We start from the raw sequence: 24,477 nt of genomic DNA on the forward strand, positions 1-24,477 counted from the left end.
TAAGCATAAGGGTGGCCAGGTCAATTTCTCTTGCATTGAACACGTGTCAATAGAGGAAAGCGAATGTACAGTGGTCGAAGAAACTTATGTCGCGTGATGTCCGTACAAACAAAATATTCCAAATCCCAATATACCGTACCACACGAACCTCACCACCTCACCGTTATAACAAAACAAAGAAACAAAAGAGCAAAACCCTGCATCTCCCTCCTCTCTCTCTCTCTGGGTTTAAGCAAACGAAAAAACGAAATGGCGTCGGCACGATCACCGTCGTCTTCTCCTCCGTCTCTGCCACTGCAACTACCGGCGCCAACAGTTTCTGGAGGATGGTGGAATCCTCTGCAGAGAGTGTCGTTGTACGTGGGTGATTTGGACCCTGATGTTACAGAGGTTGACCTCTTTAACAAATTCTCTGTCGTTTCACCCGTCGCTTCTCTTCGCCTTTGCCGATGCCTCCGTACCGGAAAGTCTCTTCGTTACGGTTACATCAACTTCTTCTCTCATTCTCATGGTATCTTTCGTTTTTGCTTTCTTGCGTTCTTTGTTTCTTGAGTTCCTTTTTCTAAAGCTCTGTTTTCTCTGTTTCTCGAAGTTTCTAGGAGGGTATTTAAGTGGGTTTTTTCCTTCATTTTCTTTCATATTAACGATTTGGGTTTCTTTTCTTTCATGTATTTCGTTTCTTGGAATCGTTAGTTTTCAGCATGAGTTTCAAAATCACTTCTATGCTCTGTTTTTTCTGTTTCACAAAGTTTCTAGGTTATTTTTTGCGTGGGTTTTCCCTTCATTTCATTAGGTTAAAAAAGCAGCGATTTCCCATAATCACGTTGTTCATTATTCTGGTTAGTTCTTAGTTTCTTGCCTTGTGTTCTTTTCTCTTTTTCTTAAACGATTTCTTTTCTTGACTTGTTTCATGAGTTCCGGATTTCTTGCTTATCATTCATGTCTTCTTTTTCATCTTTTTTATGTGTTTCTGTTTTGTGTAAAATCTATTCACATTTTTTGCTCTGTTTTGTCTGTTTCTTGTGAACTTTCTCTTTTTAGGGCTTTGCTTAGTTTTTTTTTACCCTTTATGGGAATGAGTCATTTTTTTTTACTACGTATTATTCCATTCATCTGGATTTCTAGTTTAGTGATGATGATTGTTTGTCAGCTGAGGTCCTGAAGAGTTATTAATGCTTATCCTGTGTTTTGATCAGCATCTAAAGCTTTAGCTTGTCTAAACCACACTGACCTGAAGGGAAAACCGGTGAGAATAATGTGGTCTCGCAGAGACCCTTTCCTTAGAAAGATTGGTCTTGCCAATCTTTTTGTCAAGAACCTGGACCCTTCTATAAGCAGCGCTTGCTTGGAGGGAATCTTCTGCCGTTTTGGGACTATTCTTTCTTGTAAGGTTGTTGAAGAAAATGGCAAGAGTAAAGGATTTGGATTTGTACAGTTTGATTCAGAGGCATCAGCTATGACTGCATTAACCGCTCTCCATGATACTATGCTTGAAGGGAGGAAGTTGTAAGTATTGTGATCTCATTTATCTTGGATTCTTTCTCAACCATTGTATCTTCTTTGTCAACGCTTGTTGACTATATATACTTGTATAGTTGTATTAACTGTTAGACTTTTATTGTGGATTTCTTAATAATTTTTGTCCAATACTATGCTCATTAGAGGAGCTATGCTTCTCTTGATTATCCCTCCTTCCAACGGGCGAACGCCTGGATGGTATTGTTCATCTAAGTTGTGTTATGATTCTTGAAAATAGAAAGAGGAAGAAAGGAGTTGATGGCTCTTTCCCAGATGTAGATGAGGCCTAACATCTCTCACTGAAAAACAAAACCATCTATCATAGATAGTTATACTTAAGAGTCATTTCGGAGACTCCAGATTAATCGCTTAAATGATATCCAATGGCTGATCAGTATAACCAAATGATAAAGAATTATATAAATAAATGAATTTTGATTAGTGTATAGATTCTGGAGATAGCAGGACAGTAAGAAAAATCGTGGTCTTCTGTTCTGGCACTTCTACTTTCTTCAATATTTTATGCATAAAGTTTAATCTTTTTTCTCATTCCCATTTTCGAAATTGAGGGGAAGACAGTTCTATCTCCAAGTCTGTCTTCCTCTCGCCATTATAGTCTCTCTCTTCTTTTATTTTGGGTGTGCATATATAACAATATATATTCCACTCTCATTATTGTAGAGTGACAAGAAAAGAGCCGCTGACTTTCAAACTCTCTCATTATTTCTCTATTTTTTTTGCTTTGTTAAAGTAATTGCTGATTTATTTGTTGCACTTCCTTGGCAGATATGTTTCCAAATTTGTCAAGAAGAGAGAGAGGACAGCAGCTTCTGAAGAAGAGAAGTTCACTAATCTATATGTGAAAAATCTGTTTGATGGCGTGACAGAGGATTTCCTTGAAGAAGTGTTTTCTAGATATGGGAAGGTTTGCAGCGTTGTAATCATGAAAGATGGCAATGGGAGCTCAAGAGGGTTTGGTTTCGTCAACTTTCAATCCCCAGATGATGCTAAGAAGGCTCTGGAAGCTATGAATGGTGTACAACTGGGTAAAAATGGTCTTGTTCATGTTCTTTCCCTTGTTCAAAAGTTAGTAGTTCAACCAAAAGATTAATCATTTAGATATGTAAAATTGATTTGTTAATCAGGTTCAAATAATTTGTTTGTGGGAAGGGCTCAAAAGAAGGCCGAAAGGACAAAGCTATTGAAACATAAGTACAAAGATGTGTTCAACGGCCGTTTTGAGAAATTGAAGGCTTCAAATCTCTATGTGAACAACCTCAATATATCCATTGATGACAGAAGATTACAAGAGCTTTTTGGACACTTTGGACGAATAACCTCAGCTAGGGTGATGTGCCTTGAAAATGGGATGAGTAAGGGATTTGGCTTTGTGTGCTTTTCCTCCCCTGAAGAAGCGATGGCAGCTTTACATGGGCTTAATGGTCAGTCAAACTTCTCTCTGCCCTTTTTCCACTGTCTTGATAATTTGAGTTGTGATTTCTTTTGTAAATATTTAAGGGACATTTGATGGTTACTAATGTGAATTTGAAATTGCTTAGGAACCTTCTTTGAGGGAAGGTTCTTATATGTGGCAATAGCTCAGCACAAAGAAGATCGCTGCAAGGAATTGCAAAATTACCATGTGCAAAACACCCCCATACTGTCCTCATATCAATCTAGTTGCAATGCTGTTACCCCTCCGTTCCACCCATTTTACTTCAAGTACACTCCTTGCCTTCCTCTTTTCCCTCTTCTGCGCCAGCCATCCCTATATCAGCATTTTGTTGCAAACATGGGCATTCAGTATCCTTTTGTACCAACACATGAGCAACAAAACTTCTCATATGTAAGCATGTCTTGGTTTTCTTGGAAACTAGTTTTTCATTCTGCAGCTCTGTTCTGGCATTTATTCTTGTATTGCTCATGACTTAACAGGATCTTATTAGACACATCCATCCAAGCGTTTCTGGTATCAGAAGAGATTGGGTGTATAGACAGCATGTATGAGCTAACTTTTTTCCTTCAAATGTATAGATTTTTAATTTGCATACTGTTGATATTTGCTAATGGACTCTCGTTTTTATATAAAATTTTCTTTTCTTATTTGCTTACTTGTATGTCTGATTAGATTTTGCTTTTGCAATAAGATTGAGCGTGTATTCTACTTGACCCACTTATTCCCCTTTCTAACAGTCTATGACATATAACTCTAATGTTCGAATCCGAGAGCTGAACCAAGTCAATTTTGGGAGTAAGAAAGTAGTTTTTAGGAAGAAGGGGAACAAACGGTGTGAACCTGCAGAAAATTCCTGTGTAGCACTAGCAGCTATTCAATCTATTACTGCAGCAACATCCCCCGGAAACTCTAAGAAAAACAATGAAAATATAACTCAACCATTTGTAGAGAATCTTCAGGTTTGGCATTTATAATTCCTAGTAGACTATCTTCTTTTAGGAGAATGTGTTGGTGTAAGCATGTGTTTTCTTTTTAATATTATGCTTTCTAATAAACTCTCTCTCTCTCAGCCTGAAAATGCAACGAAGCTAACAGGAGTGCTGCTGGAGATGAATTCTGATGTACTCAAGCGGCTTAATTCTCCAAATTCCTTGGCTATGCAAGACATGTCAGTTCAAGTTCTAAAGGAGGCAAATACTAGGATCAATAACGATGCTGTTACTTTTGCCATCCCCAAATCTACCCGTTGCTTGAGCTATTAGCTGGTGTCTTTAGACAAATCTAACATGCGTACTGTTTTCCTTAGTGGTTTTTTAAATTTCGCCCATCTCTTGTTGTTGAAATATGAAACACAGCTATATGCTTTCTCGTCATTTAGTGACGATGTGTTCTTCTATTGATGGTTTCGTGTCCAAAGCTAGGAGCGGTGAGCACAGGTTTCCTTCTCATTTCTGTCAATATCTGGAGTTTTTGATTGTGCTTGCTGCCTTTCCCTATCCTTCCTTCTACATCTTTTTCTGTGTTGCTCGATTTTTCCGTATCATTTCATTTTTTTGGTCCTAGGATACATTTAGCAAGGGGATAAATTGAGGAAAAAGGAACATCAATTTCATTTTCCTCAATCAACTTGGAGATCCTAGGTCACTACAATGTATTTAGCAGTATGTTACGAAACTAAATAAAAGTTATCTTGATAGACATCAAATTTTCTGGGATACATGATTATAAAACAAGCTTCTGCAATATGAATCACTTTTTGATCAAGGTAATAGTAATAAGAGGACTAGCAGGCTTAGTACAGTTTACAAAGGGCAAGTAGACATGTACATGTCCTTGTGAATCAAATGAAGGCGATTCTGCGATATGAGTCACTTTTTGATCAAGGTAATGGTAATAAGAGGACTAGCAGGCTTAGTACAGTTTACAAAGGGCAAGTAGACATGTACGTGTCCTTGTGAATCAAATGAGGGCGATTCCTTGAACAATCAATGCATCAGCAAGGACCTGATTAGCAGCCTGGGATGGATGAACACTGTCCCAAAACACATATTGGCTGGCATTGGAACAAGTTCCTGGTGTCTTTGGATTGCACAAGAATGAAGTTGTCTCTACTGTCCCTGTTCCACAGCAGCCTCTCGTTGCTTCCACAAAACCTATCAAAACGGAGTCGTTAGTTAACTCACAAATCACAATGCATTTATTCGCCGTTTAAAAGAGTTATTACTAGACTAATACATGGAGAAAGCTCTTTCCTTAGTCCTTACCGTAGTTTGAAGGAGATTTAACAACATCATTAAGTGTTTTGAAAATGTCAAAAACCACAATCTTAAGATCAGGATGTTGCTTCTGGAGATTGGTTGCAGCCGCGTTGAGCTTTTTATTGAATTGCTGAGCATCTGTATTGAACCTGGAGACGCATCCTTTCTCGTGGTAACCAAACAATGTTCTTGCCAAGGGAATGCAACCCAACGGTGGGAGAGAAGTAACTCCGATTTTCCTGGCTCCCAAGCCATAGATGTTCTGTTTATCAATCAAAGCAGCCAAATTTTATTAAAGATTCAGATGTTCAAAGTGACAATATCATTTCCACTGAGTTTCCCAAGCTCGTACTTTATATATATCTACACAATCCAAAAGTGATTTACCAGAAAGAAGAAGCAAATTATATACCTTGACAAAATTTGTGAAGATATCAATAAGGAATGATCCGTACTGGTCTGGAGTATAGGCATGGTTAAGAAAAGGATTGACGTAGTAGTTCTGAAGGAAGTCACCGCTTCCAGCACTCAATACATACAGTGCATCCTTGATGATTGATGCTGATTTGCTACTCCCAGCTACCTTTGCTAGCTTTGTCTGGTACTCCTTGAAATACTCTAGCTGCTGGGTCAGTGTGACAGCATGCTGCAAATAATATGGCAAAAAAGAGATTATAAAAAAAGTTAAGTAGAAACTTTATACTACAAGGCCATTGATGTTGAGATTCAGACTAAAAGATTAGCCAAAGAGGAATACTATCATTTGCATAAGATTAAAATCTCACATTCATCATGGCAGCTTTGTCATCATAGCCAGATCCAGCTGAAGCAAAATTGGCTCCAATAAGAAGGTTCTTCCCTGATGCTTCGGGGCTAAGATATGCAGGTGGATAGGTTGTAAACCCCAGAGTTTCGGCTGCAAGAAAGAATTTCAGTAATAATTTCAAACTTATAAATTCTATTTTAGGGGGGAAAAAAGAAGCTGAATTAGCTATAATCTAAACTTGTAGTTGGTGCCTTGTTCTACTTACCAGTGATGTCAGTGGCTAATTTTCCATTGCAAAACCTTCCAGTAGGCTTATTGTTGGGGAAGTCCCTTCCGTAAGGAGGGTAGTTAGCCTTGAAGATGGTGGGGAGATAGTCATTGTTGCCAACATCTACCACAGAGTCACCAAAGGTTATGATTGCTGGAACAAGAGTGGTTGATTCTTGTGCACACCCTTTGCTTACTGATGCAAAGGCAAAGACCAAAAACACTAGCCTTCTGCTATAAGCATTCATTTTTTTGTTAGCAGGGGATAGTTCTTTGAAGCTTTGAGCATGGAGATAGCCCTTATATGCCGTCTGAATGTGACTAGAATATGGCCCGTCTTGAAGAAGGAAGATGGGGGTTGAGAAAGGCCAATAAATGAGAGTAGTTCAAATGGATGTATTATCATCCATGTCCTACATTTTAGATAGCTATTAACCAATTTCATTTCCCATCATAGACGTCAGAATTTTGTTTCCCTTTTCTTTTTTGTTTTTCATTTAAGATTTTTTTCTTCTTCCTGTTTAGTCAAAAAAATGAATAGATATAGAGAAGCTTACATTTATGAATTTTTTCTGTATCTAACCAGAAACAAATCGAGGTAGTTGGGACGATAATAAAGAACGTTGTTTTTGGATTGGAACCAAGGAGAAACTGCATGTGCAGGAGTTATTGGTAAATTGTTGAAGAAATTTAGTATGTTGTGCCTCTTTATTACTATTATTATTGTTGCTTTGGTATAAAGAAAACGCATGCATCCAGCACTCAATTTAGACTAATACATTTCTACTTTTTCAGAGAAAAAAAGTAAGTTATCCAACAAATTACATCTCCACTTGCTTTCTTGAAAGACTTTGTCAGTTAATGCTAATTAAATTTCAAGTTAATTGATGATATATATATATATATATATATATATATAGTTTGATGAAATCGGATTTGGGAGGATGATTTTTGCACCTTCACAAATCTCAGTCTTGTAAATGTGGTCACTTTTGGATTAAGGCTTTCGAACCAATGTTCTAACAAGTAAATAGTTGACATTGATTGGGCATTGGGATCAGAAAGACGGGCTAAATTAAAAAAAAAAAATTCAGTAGGGTTTGGACAGAAACATTGCTAAATCAGTCAATGACTGTGGTGGGTGTTGGATTGTCAGTTTGTCACCCTAGTGTCATCTATAGCCTGACTATGAATTTTGTCATGCTGATAATTTTCCAGAGAATGCTACTCTAGCATTGTTTTTTTTTATTTTTTGTCCCTTACGTTCCAACTCCTATTTCAAAATTTATTTCCCTAACATCCAGAGGAAGGGACGAAAGTATTGGTAAAACGTTTTCTTTCTGAAAGCTGAAAAGTGAAACTTTTGTTCGTAGTCATCTTGACTTGAGACCCCAGTCAAGGCATGGGGGAACACCACCCAACAATTCATTAAATGAAGCAGTCATGGGGTAATAAATTAGGCGCAAAACTGTTTTTTCTAAAACGGTACAGAAATTGGATCTGATTTCGTCTTTGTACAGTTATAACATATACCTACCTGTAATATATATATATATATATATATATTCTTTTGAAACCGGTAATGTGGTCCAAAAGTTGGTATTAAATTGTAGGGGGAAGTTATCTCTTTGGATATATAAATGAAATTGGATCAAGTTGCTTGGAGGTTGGGTTGTTCATGGTCGTTGACAATATTCCAGGCTGGCTAAGGTTTGGCAGAGGAAAGATGGATTTATGTGAGATTACACAAGCCCAACAGACAACAGCCGACCACTGGGGCTGAACTGGACTCTCAAGTCATACAAGCATGTGTAATAAAAGCTTTGCCTGCAAACTTGTTTGCTTTGTCATGGCTTAGGTTTTTTTTTTGTTTTTTTTTCTGTTTCTCTTTTGGAGGACTTGATGACAATGCAATAAAATTGAATTGCTTATTGAACCAAGCTAGAAAAACTATTTTTCTATGAAGTAGAAACTAGAAAGTGAAATTACATGAACCTTCGATTGACTTTAAAAGACCTTTTTGCAGTAGTCAAACCTGCAGAGTTCTGTTGTATGTCACACTTTCTTCGAAACACGTCTTTTTAAAGTCCAGTTGGACCTAAAATTCAGGTAAAAGATTTAGAGACATCTAAAAGATGGCTGTTGGTTTTTCCATGATTTAGCTATTGTTGATAATAATGCCTGTACCGGTTGACTAGACGAGTAAATGGTGAGATTTCAAAATTGAAGTCGATGAATTAGCTGCATATTGTTTTAAACGAGAAAACATTCAGCAAATTTTGCTTAAATAACTATATCTAAATTTTGGCCATTAATAGAAAATGTTAAAATTAAAGAAGCGAATCTCAGAAATCATAATAGAGATTTGGATATCAAATCACAAAGCCACTACAACTTCACGAAATGAGATTAATCTAGTTATTATGGAGAATTAATATTTAAATATTTTGGGTATATGAGATAAGAAAAAATTTTTGTGTTTAAATGATGAGAAGGCTACAATTATAGTAAAAGCAAAATTTAGTGTTTTAACATCATTTTTTTTTATCTCTCCAAGTATAAATAATTTTGTTCACAGCTATATATCAACTAGAAAAGCTCAAGTTATTATGTGAAAGAGAAAGTTTTGTAAACCTTAAGACATATCTTGTGAGATCCCGTATTCGCTAGAATTTATATATATTTTTATAAAATTTTAATATACACTTAATCTTCGATCCTGATTTATTTAATTTGAGGAAATATTATGTTTGTAAATTTTTTTAAACTTGCAATCTACGAAAATCTGTTCAATATAGGTATTATTTGAATTAATACTTAGTTAACATTATATATTAAGGGTTTAGGTCTTCTAATTTTAGTATTTATATAAGTTTAGGTCGGTCCTTTATAGATTCCTTACTTATCAAGTCAAATTGTAGAATATAGACCTTGTTTTCAAGGTTGAATAAATCAAGTCGGTCATATTTTATTAATTCATTAATTATAGGAATTTGATACTTCGTAGCATATGCATACTCAATAAAAGAAATTAAAACCAACGATCCTATTGATATAACACCAACGACAACATGGGAAAATAGTGAAAATTTCCTTCACCAAGATCGAACAAAGAAGAGAAAGTTTTTCATTGATAGTATTATTTATGCATCTCAAAAGCAACTGAAATTGATTTAATAATCTTACGCAGTTCCCTTCTTGGACCATATACTGAGCCAACAAAGCATGTCAATAGGAGCCTGGTGGTGGAGTAAGGAACTAAGCTTTTTTTTATTCATACATGGAGGGAGAAGGGACGATTAGGAGTTGAAACCTGAATTGTTAATTAAAGAAAATTTTAAAGGAATATGGCATGCTCCCATATCAATGTGGTGCATCATAATTTCATTTTCAAAATGCTATTTACAAGAGTCAAACCTGATTGACAAGAATAAGAAACTAAGTTTAGTACAAGGTGCTCTTTGAACATTTTAAGTCCCCACTGTTCAACATATACCGTGGTCAAGATATTTAGAAAACTGCCATGGTGAAATAATTTATGGACCAATTGATCAATTGGGACGTTTAGAGCTGATTGAATAGCGCATGTTTGTCCATTTTCCGTTGTCTGGAATAACTTCTCACAGCACATAATTATTAACTAAGAAAACAAATAAAAACAGGGTACATGATAAACCAAGAAGATTGACAAATTCTGTCATTGAATAACGCATGTTTGTGAATTTTCCATTGTCTGGAACTTCTCACAACACAATATTATTAACTAACAAAACAAACAGATATAGGGTACATGACAAACAAAGAAGATTCACAAATTCCATCATTTCCTTCACACACTTTTAGGATGAAGATTTCAAAAGTACATACACACAAACATATCAATTTAAAGTCTTATTGATGAACGTGGTATGTTTCCAGCTCACATTTGTCTAAATAACATAAGATATCAGGCCTAATCATGACAACAAGGAATTGTTTGGAGACTACGGGGGGCTTGGAGCTGCATCTGAGTCAACACCACCCGAAGTTTTGGAGGTGAGTGGCGGGATGTTATTATTAGATTGGTAGTCTGTATCCTCTGAGGGTTTTTAGGGTCCATCTGATCTGTATCCAAACATTCCTTAAGTTCTCTACCACGTGACGGATATCTGGCCTTTTGTTTGAAGTTGGCTGTGTACATGCCATCGCTATCTCCACAACTTTCCAGACAGCATTGGTGTTGAATTCGCCTTTCGACTTAGGATCAACGATGCTCAGAACGTCGCCTATTTCGATTGCAGGAGTCATCCATTGAAGTATGTGAATGTTGTATTCTGAACATCTTAGTACTGCTGGCTGGCCAGTGATAAGCTCAAATAGAATTATCCCAAAACTGTAAACGTCACTTTTTCTATTTAGGTTTCCTGACTTGTGAAATCTATATGCAAAACACAAACGACTTTTGTCAGTGAGACATGTAATGCAAAAAATTAGAAAAATAGAACTTTAAAATAATGGCCTATAGCTTGAAAATATTTATAATAATTCTCAAAATGGATATTTAATGGTACAAGGGGTTAATTAATGTAGAATTAAATGTAGACAAAACATGTGCTAAATGTGTTAAATACATAGTTTAGTGCTTAGAAGAACAATCATAAAGGTTATCTTAATTCTTTCAACAATGATATGTGTATATGTTGGCTTCTTTATCCGAGGTAAGTGAAATGTCCATACCTTCCAAGACTGTCTTCTTTTGTTTGTGGAACAACCACACAACCCTTAGTTAAAAAAAAAAAAAAACTGATAAAGAAACAGATAAAAATTTGATAACTCTTACTCAGGGTCAAGGTATCCGGGTGTGCCTGCAGGACAAGTTGATATGTGAGAAACATTTTCCGTCGCAAAAGCTTTAGACAGGTCAAAATCAGCTATCTTTGCTTGCATATTTTCAGTCAACAAGATATTGGAAGTTTTCAAATCTCTGTGGACTATGGGTGGCGTACAACCATTTTGCAGATACTCTAACCCTGCAACTCTAGCCAATGTCATCAGTTAGTCAATTCAATTTTACAGACCAAACAAATCAAAGAAATTAAAGACACTGTTAAGACTCGATCTGGACCATGTGCAGCGTCTACTGCAATTTGAAGCCTGTCTTTCCAAATCAAAGCCTCTGCTTCAGTCCCAGCAGGCAAAAAAGATCACGATTAGCTCTCTCAGTTGGAGTTGTTGAACAGATTGGATAGTAGGTTTGCAAACTATGCGGAAGTAAGTAGTACTACCAAAGGAACAAAGTTCACAGTTCAACCTGATAAATGCTCCCTCAAGTTTCCATTAGCCATATACTGATAAACCAGTGTCATGTTGCCATCCTCCTCGCAATAACCGATGAGAGAAACGAGCTTTTTATGATGAACAATCATTAAGAGTTGAGCCTGCAATATATTTGTGATGTGAATGAAATTATTGTTGGTAGTTTCAACATTAAGATGAAAGTTTAATGTACTAATTGAGACTCTGGCAGCATTTAGCTAACCTCTGCTCGAAATTCTTATGCCTTTGCTTCGACGAAGTAGAGAGCAACTTGACGGTCACTTTAGTGCCATCTTTTAGAGTACCGAGGTAAACTTTTCCAAATCCACCCTCTCCAATAAGGCTTGTGAAGTTAGCAGCAACGTTAACAATCTCAGAGTAAGTAAAAGGTCTATTCTTTGCAATCAATGACCCTTCGTTGTTTGATTCAATAACAAGCCCTGCAACAATATAAGAGCGGAAACCATTGCAGTTCGAAAAATTATATTATTACAATTTTAGCCTGGAATCTGAAGGCCTGTAAATAGTGGCCTGCTACATACAAGATATAACTAGCAGGGATTGTACTGAAGATCCAAATCATCCCACACCCATAATTAACCATATGATCTCTTCCCTTAATTTAATTATTGGCCTGCCACCGGTCCCGTTCACCCCCTTCCCGTTCCCTTCCCGTCCCTTTTGCTCCAGATTTTTTTTTTCATTTTTTTTAAAACAATTCTTAATATATTCTACAAATCTTAGATTGCCACATGGTAGAAATTAAAAGATTATTTAAATTTTTTATTTCACGCCTTAAGTATACGTGACTTTATTTTATTAGTCAAATGTCATATGGACAAATTGGTTAGTGGTGCTAGTTGATGGATCAAAATATAACATAGCTTGAAAGTTTAATTTTTACATTCTTCTAGTTCAGTTATTAATTTGTACTTTTCTTTTTTAAATTCTAGTACTAAAACTATCATTAACCCATTTGGATTTGAGGTCGACTTGTTAATTTTTTCAATCAAATCATATTAGGTTGAATTCTGATTAATTGGACAGGTTTTTCGAATTAGGGTCAAAGTTCTATTTACAAACCAATTATCATGGCATTTCTATGGTAATTGGAATCAATCAATGTGTGTAAATTCAAGATATTAAGCAAGGTTAAGTATAGTGTTCCAGAGATAGTTGAATTCAATCAATATATAAATTCGAGAAAGAAAGGCCAAATTAAGCATGTTGTAGTAATGGGCAGCGACAATCATGACAGCAATGATGCAGGGTTGATATTATGGAAATGAAAGAGAGAAACTCTACCTCCTTGTCTTCTCCTTCTGATGTAGGAAACGATAAACGGAACACCCAAGAGGAAGACGAGGATCAACAAAGAAACGCTGGTTGCAACAACGGGAACAAGAAAAATTTTTTCTTTCATTTACATGGTTCCATTAGGCATAAATCTGGATTTTCATCCCACCTGGCGTTAGGCAGAGCAGACAAATGTTTTGATTCAGTCAAATGAATGTATAAGCAATGACCCCATCGTGTGGTCAGAATGGAATCGCCAGAAGAAATAAGTGATAATATAATAAGTAGTTGAAATTGTCCAACATAAGTTTTTGCAACCAAGAAAATTTTGAAATAGGAAATAATCACTTGACATTTTTTTTTTTGTAAAAAAGAGGATTCAAATTCACTTTTTGAATAAAAAAAAATCATGTGTCAGTCGTTGAATCACATGTTTGGATGAAATTTGACGAAATGTTGGCGTTTGAATTTTTTGAAGTGTAGAAGATGAGCATACCTTAAAAGCAAAGATCCATTGTCAGACATGTCCTTGAGAGACTGGGGAATTAAACCTGTGAGCTTGTTTCCAGACAAATTTCTGCAGAGTGTGAAATTAATATATAACATAGATAGGCAACACACAACTTTTGTTAACTCCATAGCTGGATATATAGTACTAATTAATTAGGCAACTATTAGAAAACTCAGTATGCTTAGCAAACAATTTGAAAAACTTTTAAGCTTTTATATACCATGATAACATATATATATATATATATATATATATATATATATATAAAACTTACAGAACTTTCAACTTTGGCAATTGTGCCAAAACTTCTGGTATTGGCCCCTTCAATCGTTGTACGATAGGTCTCTGAAAATAAGAAAGATATAGTATAAAACATTTTGGTGAAACTCCATGTACGTCATAAATACTTTTGAGCTTCAACATTTGATTTACTCATTTGTATTTAAAAAGTAAAATTTGAATTCCTCTTTTTCTAAATAAAAAATAAAGAAAATGGTATTCCTTCCAACTCAATTTGTTTGATTGGTATTAATTTTTGCGGAGATTAAGAAAAATTTTAAACTTTAATATATTTAATATTAAAATTAAATTTTTTTATAATTTAAAATTTCATAATTTTTAATGTCAAAAAATAAAAAAATAAAAAATAATTTAAAAACATAAAAAGTAAGAGTTTTAGATGTTAAACAATATATAATTTTGGGATATCTACAAAAAAGATGAACAAAGAAAAGGGACAGAAGGAATAATTAGCATATACTTTGAAAGTGTCTACTTATGTGTGTGTTAGTCAATATTTGGCTTGATACTGAGATTAAAAAAATGAATTCAAAATTTTAAGATTTTAAAAAAATAAAAAAGAAAAATAAAATGGAGAGAGTATTTACTTTACATAAATTGATCCATTTAGGGTTTGCAACAGGCTAATTTGATGATTCAACATAAATTCATGTGTTAGATATTTATTTGCCCCCGAATTTTATATATTCTATCAATTTAATACTTAAATTTTTTTTTAATTAATTACTTAAACTTTCATTTTATCATCTACTTTAATACTACTGGTTAATGTTGTTAATCAATTTAATGACGTGACATTCATATTTAATAAGATGCTGACACATGTTAAAATCGTCTAGTAATTGTCATATCATTAATTATCATATAAGTATTACAAAAAAATTTCAAAAACATAAAAAACTAAAGAAATTTTCAAAAAAATAAAAAATCAAAAAATTTGAAAAAACAATTCTAAAAATTTCAAAAATAAAAAAAAAGAAATTAAAAATATCTAAAAATCTGAATTTTTGAAAAAAATCTTAAAAAGAATTTTGAAAAAATTAAAAATATATATACAAAAAAATTCAAAATAATCTAAAAAATTTCAAATTTGAAAATTCAAAAAATTCAAAAAATTCAAAAAATTTAAAAATTAATAAAGAAAAGAATCTGATTTTTTTAAAAAATAAAAAGCTAGAAAATTAAAAAATTGCTAATTATTTGAAAAAAATGAGAAATTAAAAATCTCAAAAATCTAAAAATTAAAAAAATGAAAATTCCTTATATTAGCTTTTCAATTTTTTGGGAAGATATTAATTTTCAGATTTTTTGAAAATTTTTAGGATTTTTTTAACTTTTCACATGATTTTTGAATTGTTATGATTTTTTATTTTTTCTCGACTTTTGAAAAAAAAATTATGTTTTTATGGTTTCAGATTTTTCTTTTTCTGAAAATTTTGAAACTTTGATTTATTATATTGTTTTCCTTTTTTAATTTTTTGGTATTTATGGTAATTTTTTGAATTTTCAGAATTTTTTGAAAATTTCACAATTTTTAGGTTTTTTTTTTTTTTTTTTAAATTTCATATTCTTTAGTATTTTTTTTAAATTTTCAGATTTTTTAGAAAATTTTAAAATTTCTTAAATTTTTAGATTTTTAAAGTTTTTGTTATTTTTTTTAATTTTAAGAAAATTTTATTTTTTCTTATAATTTTAAGATTTCTTTGAATTTTTCTTAAAATGTTTCAAATTATTTGATTTTTTTTTTGAAATTTTCATTTTTTGAAATTTTTTATTTTTTAAAAAAATGTTTCATATTTTTTGAAAATTTGAAATTTTTAGGATTTTAAATCTTTTTTAAAAAAATTTTCATAATTTTTTAAATTTTCTATCAATGTTGATGTGGTAATTGATGATGTGATATTTATTTAATTTTTTTGACACGCGTTAATATTTTATTTAATGTTCATGCCATATTAGTAAATTGACTAACAACTTAGTTCGAAATACTAAAATAGATGAAGGAATAAAAATTAAAGTATGTAATTGTAAATTTTATATTTTTAAATAATAAATCGACAGAAAATATATAATATAAAAGCAAATGATTATTTAATTCTAAATTCATTAGAATTAGACCCATAAGACTAAAATATGAATTATATGCAAAGGTGTTTATTAACCAGATCATGTTGAGTTTGGGTCAATTTTATATATAATATCAACACATTACATATTTATTTAAATTTGGTCCAGCTCAATAATTCAAACCTCAAATTTGTATAAACTCGTAAATTTAATAAATTGTACAGCCTAGACCCATCTATAAATTAAAAAAAAATCAAAACATGATATTTTTATTTAATCCTTAGTATTTTTACTTTTCCTTTTATTAAGGTTTAAAACATGAATAATTTAACATATCTTTTAATATTTATATTATGAAATATATATTTATCTTTTATAAAATATAAAATTAATATAATTATATAATTGTAGGATCAAGCCAAAATAGCTTGGACCTTATATGTTGAAGCCAAAGTTCAGCTCGTTTATTTTTGTTTAAATTTGTTTAACAGATTTAATATTTTTATTTAAATAATCTTAAATACTAAGTAAATCTTGGGGCTTGAGTGGTTAATCGACCCTTAAACATGGCTAATTGTATGTACATAAACTGGATTATTTTCACGTTTCTTTGTCATTTTCTTCCTTTTGAGATGGCAATTTGGTCTCCATGCCACAGGTTTCTCTCTTTGTTGGATCAATGAATAGTAAATGAAAAATTTACGATTGTAAAAAAAAAAAAAAAACCTATAGAGAAACATATATAATAATAAGATGTTTCTCTACGGTGCTACATAATGTGTAAAGCATTATATTAGTACCTTAATGTTTCTATTTTTTGCAAGTACTCTCTTTAATAGTTTTGATGTTTAATTTTGTAAAGTATTGACTGCATCTAATCTTTTATCTAATACTAAATTCATATTTTAACAGATAATATCAGTCCCAATTGGACTGATCGATTAAACCGGTTGACTCGAGAGTCTCACCGAGTCAATCCACTGTGAACATATATAAAATAAATTCTATTTTTTGAGTTACTTGCAAGAGTGCACTTACAGTGAGATGATCCTTGGAGCACTGTTGAACCTGCAGCCTAAACCATTCCACCTAAACTCTCGGGAGAGGCACGGGTCTCCTTGCCACTCAGCTCGGTTTATACCGTATGTGACCTTTATGGCCATGATAGCATCGACTATACATGACCATTTTCTAAGCAAAGGGAAAGTATGTGAGTAAACTACTGCTGACTCTACTTTTATTTTTAAATAAAAAATACAACAGGTCCGATTAATTCCTCTAAAACCTTATATAAGGCTCGACTTGACCTGTCCATGAAAGGTCATCTAGTCTCGTTTAATTTAAATTTAATTCCAAAATATTAAAAAATATTTTATATTAATATATTAATATTTTTGAAATAAAATTAAAAATTTATTTAATGCTAAAATATTCTTATGAGTCAGATTAAGTCAAGCTTGAAATTTTTCTACAAGGCTCAAGCAGGCATGAGCTTTGCCCACGGTCTAGCATCACTCGACTCTTGGACAGTTCTATTTCTAGCCAATTATACCCAATTGTTGATAAATTATTTAGACTTAAAATAAAGAAAAGAGTGACTTGAAACTATGAAACGAAAATAAAAATGGTACCATCAAATGGGTGAGTTGGAGAAGCAGGGGGTGGAATAACTTGGTAAATCTCGAAGGCATTGAGAATAGGAGGAAGTTGGGACTCCCTTGTTGCATCAATAGTAAAGAAGATATCTTCTTGAATGGGCGATGTCTGGGGACGACTGGACAATGGCTTTAAGTACTCGAGAGATGGGTCCATACTTGACTCCATTCAGAGTGATGGTGAATTCTCTTCTCTGACTTTGTGGAATCCATTCAATTTCCACGAAGTGAAAGTAAACATAAAATGCTCTGGCGGCGGAATTAGCCCTGTATGTGTAACTCAAGGAAGTTGAGCCATTGCTTGCCTGGGCAGCGGTCCTCAATACCTCAGATGGTAATTGTACAAATTATCACTTGCTTCAGTGTCAATATCCAATGAGGTATTAATTGGAATAGAGTCAGGAAACTGGCATGGAGGCCAGATGCGGTCATAAACATCAGCCTTGTACCTAATAAAATTAGTATTGTACAGGTAAATTATATGTACAAATTAACTATGTACAATGTACAAATTATAAGCTAATGAGAAAGAGACAACTGGGTTGTAAAGATTTTTTAGAATTCTGATATTGATATAATTTTGTCTCTAATATTCTATTTCATTTTAATTTTGGAATAATTTTATTTTTTTTTATATATCATTCTAAACAGTAAAAAAAAATATAGTTAACATTATTACCTAGAAAATAACGGAAAATTTTATTTGAAGGTTTAAATGTTAGTCCTTTTTAAATCTCAAGATTGAATTTATTTTGTCTTAAATTACATGCAACTTTTTTTTTTAATTTACCAAAAAATCTCAAAAGTTGGAGTAATTAAGAAATACTACTGCTTAGTCTATTTTTTTTGTCCTTTTTAATGTTTCACGAGTCTAATACAAAACTTTGGTTTAATGTATTTTTTATTAAAATTTTAATTTTTCTATAAAATTAATGTACCAAGATTTTTAAAGCAAAAAAAGTAAAAAAATTATGAAATATAATTTTGAAATATAAAAAAGTAAGAACAAAAAAAAATTTCCGGACTTTCCAAAAGAAGAAAAAAAAGACTAGAGTGAGTACTAACAACAATATTACCTGACAATGCTTTTGTTAGGGAAGCCCACGTCACCACCGAAAATGTAAGTAAGTGTTCCAGAACTGATATTATAAATGGAATCATTCAAAGGGCGTAGCTTCAAGGTCGAAATCAAAGGAACACTAAGGCCGGTGTTTACAAGACAAACATATTTCGTATCAGTTGAGAAGACAGAAACGACGTCGATGATCGTCCATATATTTTTGAGCACTTAGTTCCACATTGATCCAGGAATTTACCCCGAGGTATGCGTCAAACGTGGGAGCTTCATTCCTGCCGTCATAATTTCTGTAATAGAAGAGAGCTCTAATAAGATAGCTTTTGTTTTGAAGTTTTTTTTTTTGTTTTATTTTTATTTATAAAATCCTTTTATTAAATATCCACTTTTAAACCAGGCCATTATTCATTACAATATACATCACATTTAATTAAAATTTCAAAAAATAATTAGTTTTGAAAAATCCTAAACTCAAAATTTTCTTCTTTTTTTTTTTTTTTGAAATTTTAATTCCAACATGATATTATAAAAATTATGGTAAAAATTAGTTAAGTTTTACTCAGAAAAATGCGAAGTGGAAGGTCATAACATTTTAGTCATATGGACATCTTATGTATTGCCCGTAGGATATATCCTATTTGATTTGAGACAATGTCAAATAAAACATACTAATTATATATACTTGAGCATCTTTACTTTCAAATAATGTTTAGTACCATTTATTGTTTTTTGGTTGTAATTTATGAAAATGATAATTAAGGGGTATATTATTAAAATTAACAATCAAGGCATGCATGTCTATTATTTCGGCATGGTCGGTATAGTGGGCAAATTTTCGTAAAAAAAATATTGGTATTTGAATTTATATTTGATGTAGTGTTAGTATATAGATTTTATATGTTGTTAGTGAATTAGATTATTTCATCTCATTAAAGAAGTGAATCAAATGATCTCATTAAAGATTAATATTTGTTCATTAATAATGTGATATTATTTGATTTATTGATATTATATAGAATTTATTGATATTATATAGAGTTTATACACTAACAATGTATCAAATATAAATTCATATTAAAATACATTTAACATAAACTAAATACATTTAACATAAACTCTTTATTAGTCGTTTAAGTTAAATGCTATAAATTTTATAAAAAAAGTTAAATACTATAAACCATTTTGTTTTTACCCATGAGGACGTCCAAGGGATCATGTCATCCTCTTAAGGAGTAACAATAACAACATTTATTGGTAGAGTACCATAATTTTAGTTTCAGTTTATATTCTTAAAAGTAGAATAAAAATAGCTAGATCAAAATGAGTTGTTAAATGTAAATATAACAACTACCTAAACATGTTTATAAAATTCAAAAACTCCACCTCTCATTCTTAGATCTGCTCAAGGGCCAAATTACTTGCCCTGGCTCTTGGACAAACTTTTCTAAGTTTTAACTTGACTTGAGTTATTATTTAACTAATAAAAAATAATTTTAATTTTAAATTTAAAAAATTTAAAATATGACCTTAGGTAAGGTGAAAGATCAACTAGACCTAACCTAGCTTGACCTGACCCATGAGTACCTCTACTCTTATATGTAGAATCATAATCCTTCATTCTATTATGCCTTTGATTCTAAAATTGAAAATATAATACTATAAAATCGATATATATTACTAGATTTTCATTAATACAAATTTAAAGCTATGCTACTCTTTTAAAACCGAAAAACAGAAAAAAGGGGAAGAGTAATGCTGCTATATATTTGGGATTTATAAAAATTAAAATGACCAATACCAAAACCGAAATGAAAATGTGTCGGTTTTCTTTCACAAATCACACTTGACGTATACCAGCTGATGATATATTGCTAATGCAAGCGGAATGACACAAAAATATATTGAACTTAACTTTTATTGATCATTCTTTTTCAACATAGTAAAAGTTAATTTGTTGTCTCGTACGTTATTGATTAGAAATCACATCGATGATCAACACCAAGAGCTACTGTTCCCACAAGACGGCTAGATAAAGAGAAGACCTTTATCAACGATATACGAAGTAAACCGAACGCTGACACTAATTTTCTTCAACTTAACCCAAGAAACAAGTAACCCGTAGTTCAGGGAAAGAATTTGTTAGAAAATGACTTGGAAAAACAATGGTCTTGCTGTGATATGCTGGGATTGATTGGGGAGAGTCACTGGTGTTTTGTGCCTTGCTGTAGGGTCATGTCACAAGCTTGAACGTACGACAAATTGCATCTTGTAATTAATGTAGTTTTTTCTTATAAAATACGATCAGGATAAATTCAAATTAACGTGACCTTTGGTTTGTAGTATTATCTATTTTGAATAATAGTGGAATGTCAATACTAACAATATACAAGAAAAAAATAAAAATAGTATACTAAAAAATTGCCAATTGATATAAATAGGAAAACAGGGAATTTCCTTATCAACAGTACTCATGCTAAGTTGCCCATTACTTTAATTAGATTTGATAATTTATATATTTATGTCATATAAATGTTAATTATTTACATATTTATATAATATTTTATATAAAAATTACATATCACAATTAGTTTCGATATAAAAAATATAAAATATTATTTTTATTTTTTAAAATTTATACATAATTTATACTAAAATTTTAAACTATATCATTTTAATGCCTTTTTATATTATTTTCATGTCATCATATTATGTTTTATCTCTTATCATATTTTCATGTTGTGTTTTAAATTGTTAATTTTAAGGTTAAAAATATTTCTAAACCTCCAACAGGCCAATTAATTTAAGCTAAACAAATAACTTTTCTCCACACATTTTCCTCAACAAGTGGCTACAAATTAATGCAATTATTGAACAAAAACATTGTTACAACTCAACTAATTAAAGACCCATTACTTGGCTAAACATTAGCGATTTAAATTTTTACATTTAAAAAAAAAATCAAATTTATAACATCTATGGCATGATATTCAAGTTAAGTTTTTTATTATTAATTTTCAATTAAGCGCCAAATGACTGTCCTTTCTCCCAGCAAGCCTGGAGTAATATTCTATAAAGCACTGGGATTGCCAGGTTTGTTGAAAATTGGCAAAGCAAAATTATTTGGACGCAACTTATTGGGGTAAGTCACTTCAGGTTTTTATTCTCAAAATAGCTTGGAATATTCACATTTACACTATCTGATCAGAATGTAACATCAAGAAGTATGGCAGGAAAGGACAGTTAAGGATGTAAACTAATAGAATTTTTGACGAATTGTTTATGCTTAATTTCTATTCATTTATATTTGTTTATAAAATTTAATAAATAATTTTAAACAATATTTTTATATTCATTTATTAATTCAATTAAACATGAATAGAGATCTCTTTGGTTTGTTTATATTTGTAAACAAGCTCATTTGTTTAAAATTCATTCGTTTATTGTTCATTTATGTCATAATGTATAGATTCGTAGACTTATCTTTAGACATGAATTAAAAGAGTCACTACCTATTTTTTTTTTTTGTTAAGGTATGATTAGCCACTTGATAAAATCTATCTTATTTAAAGAGGAGTCCTAAGATTGATTTAAGTATATTTAAATAGTAAATTTTAGTCCATGAAATCAAACCTTAGGTTCGGGAGTAGTATAATAATAATAATAATAATAATCTAAAAATAAAATAAATAAAAGTGAAAATAGAAAATAAAATAAAAAAGAAAAAGAAAAACCTGTGAAATGGGTTGAACCTGAAAGCAGGTCATATGCAAATCTCCACAGGTCACATGGGTCAGCCTCTTGTGCAAAATGACGCCGTTTTCTATGGGTATAAAACCCAAATTCCAAATTTTTTCTTCAGTCTGCGTTTGCCCCTTTCTTTAGCTCTTTTCCCTCTCTATTCTTTCTAAATTCTCTAGATCTAATCATTGAAAACTAAGTTTTGTCACTGGTTTCTAGAAAACTTGCCAAAATTTGATTGAAAACTTTAAGTCTTGCCAAAAACTTCAATCAAAAAATTCAAATGTTTTTCCTAAAACCCAGATTTTTTAGATTTTCCCTAAAATCCAAAATTTTCTAATGAAACCAACAACCACGTAGAATCTAACACAATCTAAGGAACTAATTTTCACACAAACAAAACCTAAATTTGTAAAAGTATCCCAGTAAAAAAAAAAAAAAAACTTCCCTTATGCCTCAAAATTTTTCTTCCCCCTAGTTGATTGATGTCCTCCTCTTTTATGTGATTTTTAGGCACCATTTATTAGCTTTTTCTGTAAAAAAATGTTAAGAATTTCATTGATTAAATCGAATCTACCAAATTTGATTAGGATTTTACCAAATAAAAAGGGATCAAATCTATCAAATTTGATCACTGTGTGATTCTTGGGTTTTAATCCATGCCTTTAATTATGCATGATTCTGAATGTTAATCCATGAATATTTCTTTTTAATCCAAACTTTAATCAGTTGCAAATCTAATTTCCTTTCCTCGTTTTTTAAAAAATCAAACATACATAATAATAATAATAATATGTTGGGCCAAAGCTCGTATCCAAATAACAATATTGGGTTAAAGCCCGAACAAAATTGTAAAAAGTCTAAACATGAGCACCTCCAAGGCCCAATAATCCCAAAAAGATTCACATTGAGAATTTGATTAAACCTTAGACGAAATGGAGTGTCTACAGTTACCTTTCTTTACATATTTCTATGAAATAAGAATGATGCAAAGACAAAGACAACCATTGAGTTTGATTCAACTACAAACAAATTTAAAAAACCCTTTAAACATAGGCATAAAGCTTAAAAAACCAACTAACCCCTCCAAATAGAGATTCAACAAACAAATTTAAATTAAAAAATGGCTCTTCTGTTCAAAAGCTAAACAACTTTAAAATAGGGAATGGGCTCTTCTATTCAGAGACTAAACAACTTTAAAATAGGAAATTGGCTCATTTATTCAAAAGTTAAACAACTTTAAAATAGCCTTTTAACTAAAGGCAAGGTTCGAGGCTTTAGAAAAGCCTACCTTAGAGATTCTTTCTTTATCACGATCAAAATCTTTGCATTCGTTTTCTTTATGCTGGATTTCAGATGTTTTTATATGGAATGAATGTCCATGTATGGAATGAATGTCCATGTATGCAATGCATGTAGTGCAAATGAATTATCAATTATGGTACATAAATCCTCAAGACTTTTTTTTTTCTTTTATAGTCCAAACCCTTCAAGTCTCCAACAATAGGAATAAAATCAACTTCATTCTCAAAATTGGCATTAGTCTTCCAGAATCAAAGTTCGTACTAAGTTTTAAAAGTTTCATCTTTTGCTTGTATACCTTTCACCTTTTCTTCATTGAAATTTAGATGCTCATAGCGCTTATGAACCCATTTAGCTTCTTTTATCCCCACTTCTCGTAAGACCCTCAAAGATAAAATTTTTACTTTTACTAGTAACATAGCCTCCATATAATAAACCAAAGAAACTAGAGTTGCCTTAGTAAAGATGCGTATTGTCGTTTGATAAGCAAGTAAAGCAAAAGGCAATTTTTCATGGCAATTTTTATACAGCTCAATCATTTTTTCCTAAATCTTTGTGATAATTTTATTTGCAGCTTCTACTGCTCGGTTTATCTTTAGGCGATATGGTACTAAATTATGGTACTTAATTTTAAATTGAGCATATATTTTTTGTATTATTTTGCTATTTAAATTCTTAGCATTATCAGAGATAATCTTTTTAGAGAGTCCATATCTACAAATTAACTTTTTTTTTATTAACTTGTAGATTACTGATTATGTCACATTTGCATAAGCAGCTACCTCAACTCATTTTATGAAATAATTAATCATCATGAAAAAGAATCTATTCTCATTTAATGCTTTTACAGTAATATACCCAATGACATCCATACCCTACATAAAGAACGACCAATGTGGTGCCAAAACATGTAAAATAGTAGGCGGATGATGTATTTTGTCAGCATAAATCTGACATTTATGACACTTTCAAG

At 31.7% G+C, this 24,477-nt stretch overlaps 2 protein-coding genes and 1 pseudogene across 6 annotated transcripts; 1 reads left to right on the top strand and 2 right to left on the bottom strand.

Annotated features, from left to right (window-relative positions):
* Nucleotides 1–58: 58 nt before the first annotated feature.
* Nucleotides 59–4,689, top strand: LOC111274583 (polyadenylate-binding protein 6-like). 5 transcript variants are annotated; one of them, XM_022859333.2, is made up of 8 exons: nucleotides 59–511; nucleotides 1,197–1,506; nucleotides 2,305–2,573; nucleotides 2,664–2,960; nucleotides 3,078–3,364; nucleotides 3,454–3,519; nucleotides 3,712–3,933; nucleotides 4,045–4,689. In XM_022859333.2, exons 1-8 carry the CDS (start codon nucleotides 64–66, stop codon nucleotides 4,234–4,236), a joined length of 2,091 nt encoding a protein of 696 aa, XP_022715068.2. In that variant the 5' UTR covers nucleotides 59–63; the 3' UTR covers nucleotides 4,237–4,689. The 5 variants fall into 5 exon arrangements, with proteins under 5 accessions (XP_022715068.2, XP_022715069.2, XP_022715067.2 ...); XM_022859334.2 differs by having other exon boundaries at nucleotides 2,305–2,564; XM_022859332.2 differs by lacking the exon at nucleotides 3,712–3,933.
* On the bottom strand, nucleotides 4,650–6,844 carry LOC111274584 (GDSL esterase/lipase APG-like). The gene is made up of 5 exons (XM_089755988.1): nucleotides 6,264–6,844; nucleotides 6,018–6,148; nucleotides 5,645–5,878; nucleotides 5,239–5,494; nucleotides 4,650–5,127 (listed from the first exon to the last, which is right to left on the bottom strand). Exons 1-5 carry the CDS (start codon nucleotides 6,511–6,513, stop codon nucleotides 4,934–4,936), a joined length of 1,065 nt encoding a protein of 354 aa, XP_089612114.1. The 5' UTR covers nucleotides 6,514–6,844; the 3' UTR covers nucleotides 4,650–4,933.
* A 3,372-nt stretch (nucleotides 6,845–10,216) lies between these two features.
* On the bottom strand, nucleotides 10,217–20,082 carry LOC111274145 (putative LRR receptor-like serine/threonine-protein kinase At1g51880; annotated as a pseudogene).
* Between the last annotated feature and the right edge of the window lie 4,395 nt (nucleotides 20,083–24,477).

The sequence above is a fragment of the Durio zibethinus genome, chromosome 26 (assembly GCF_047325235.1).
Source record: "Durio zibethinus cultivar Kanyao isolate XHJ-2024 chromosome 26, ASM4732523v1, whole genome shotgun sequence".
NCBI lineage: Eukaryota > Viridiplantae > Streptophyta > Magnoliopsida > Malvales > Malvaceae > Durio > Durio zibethinus.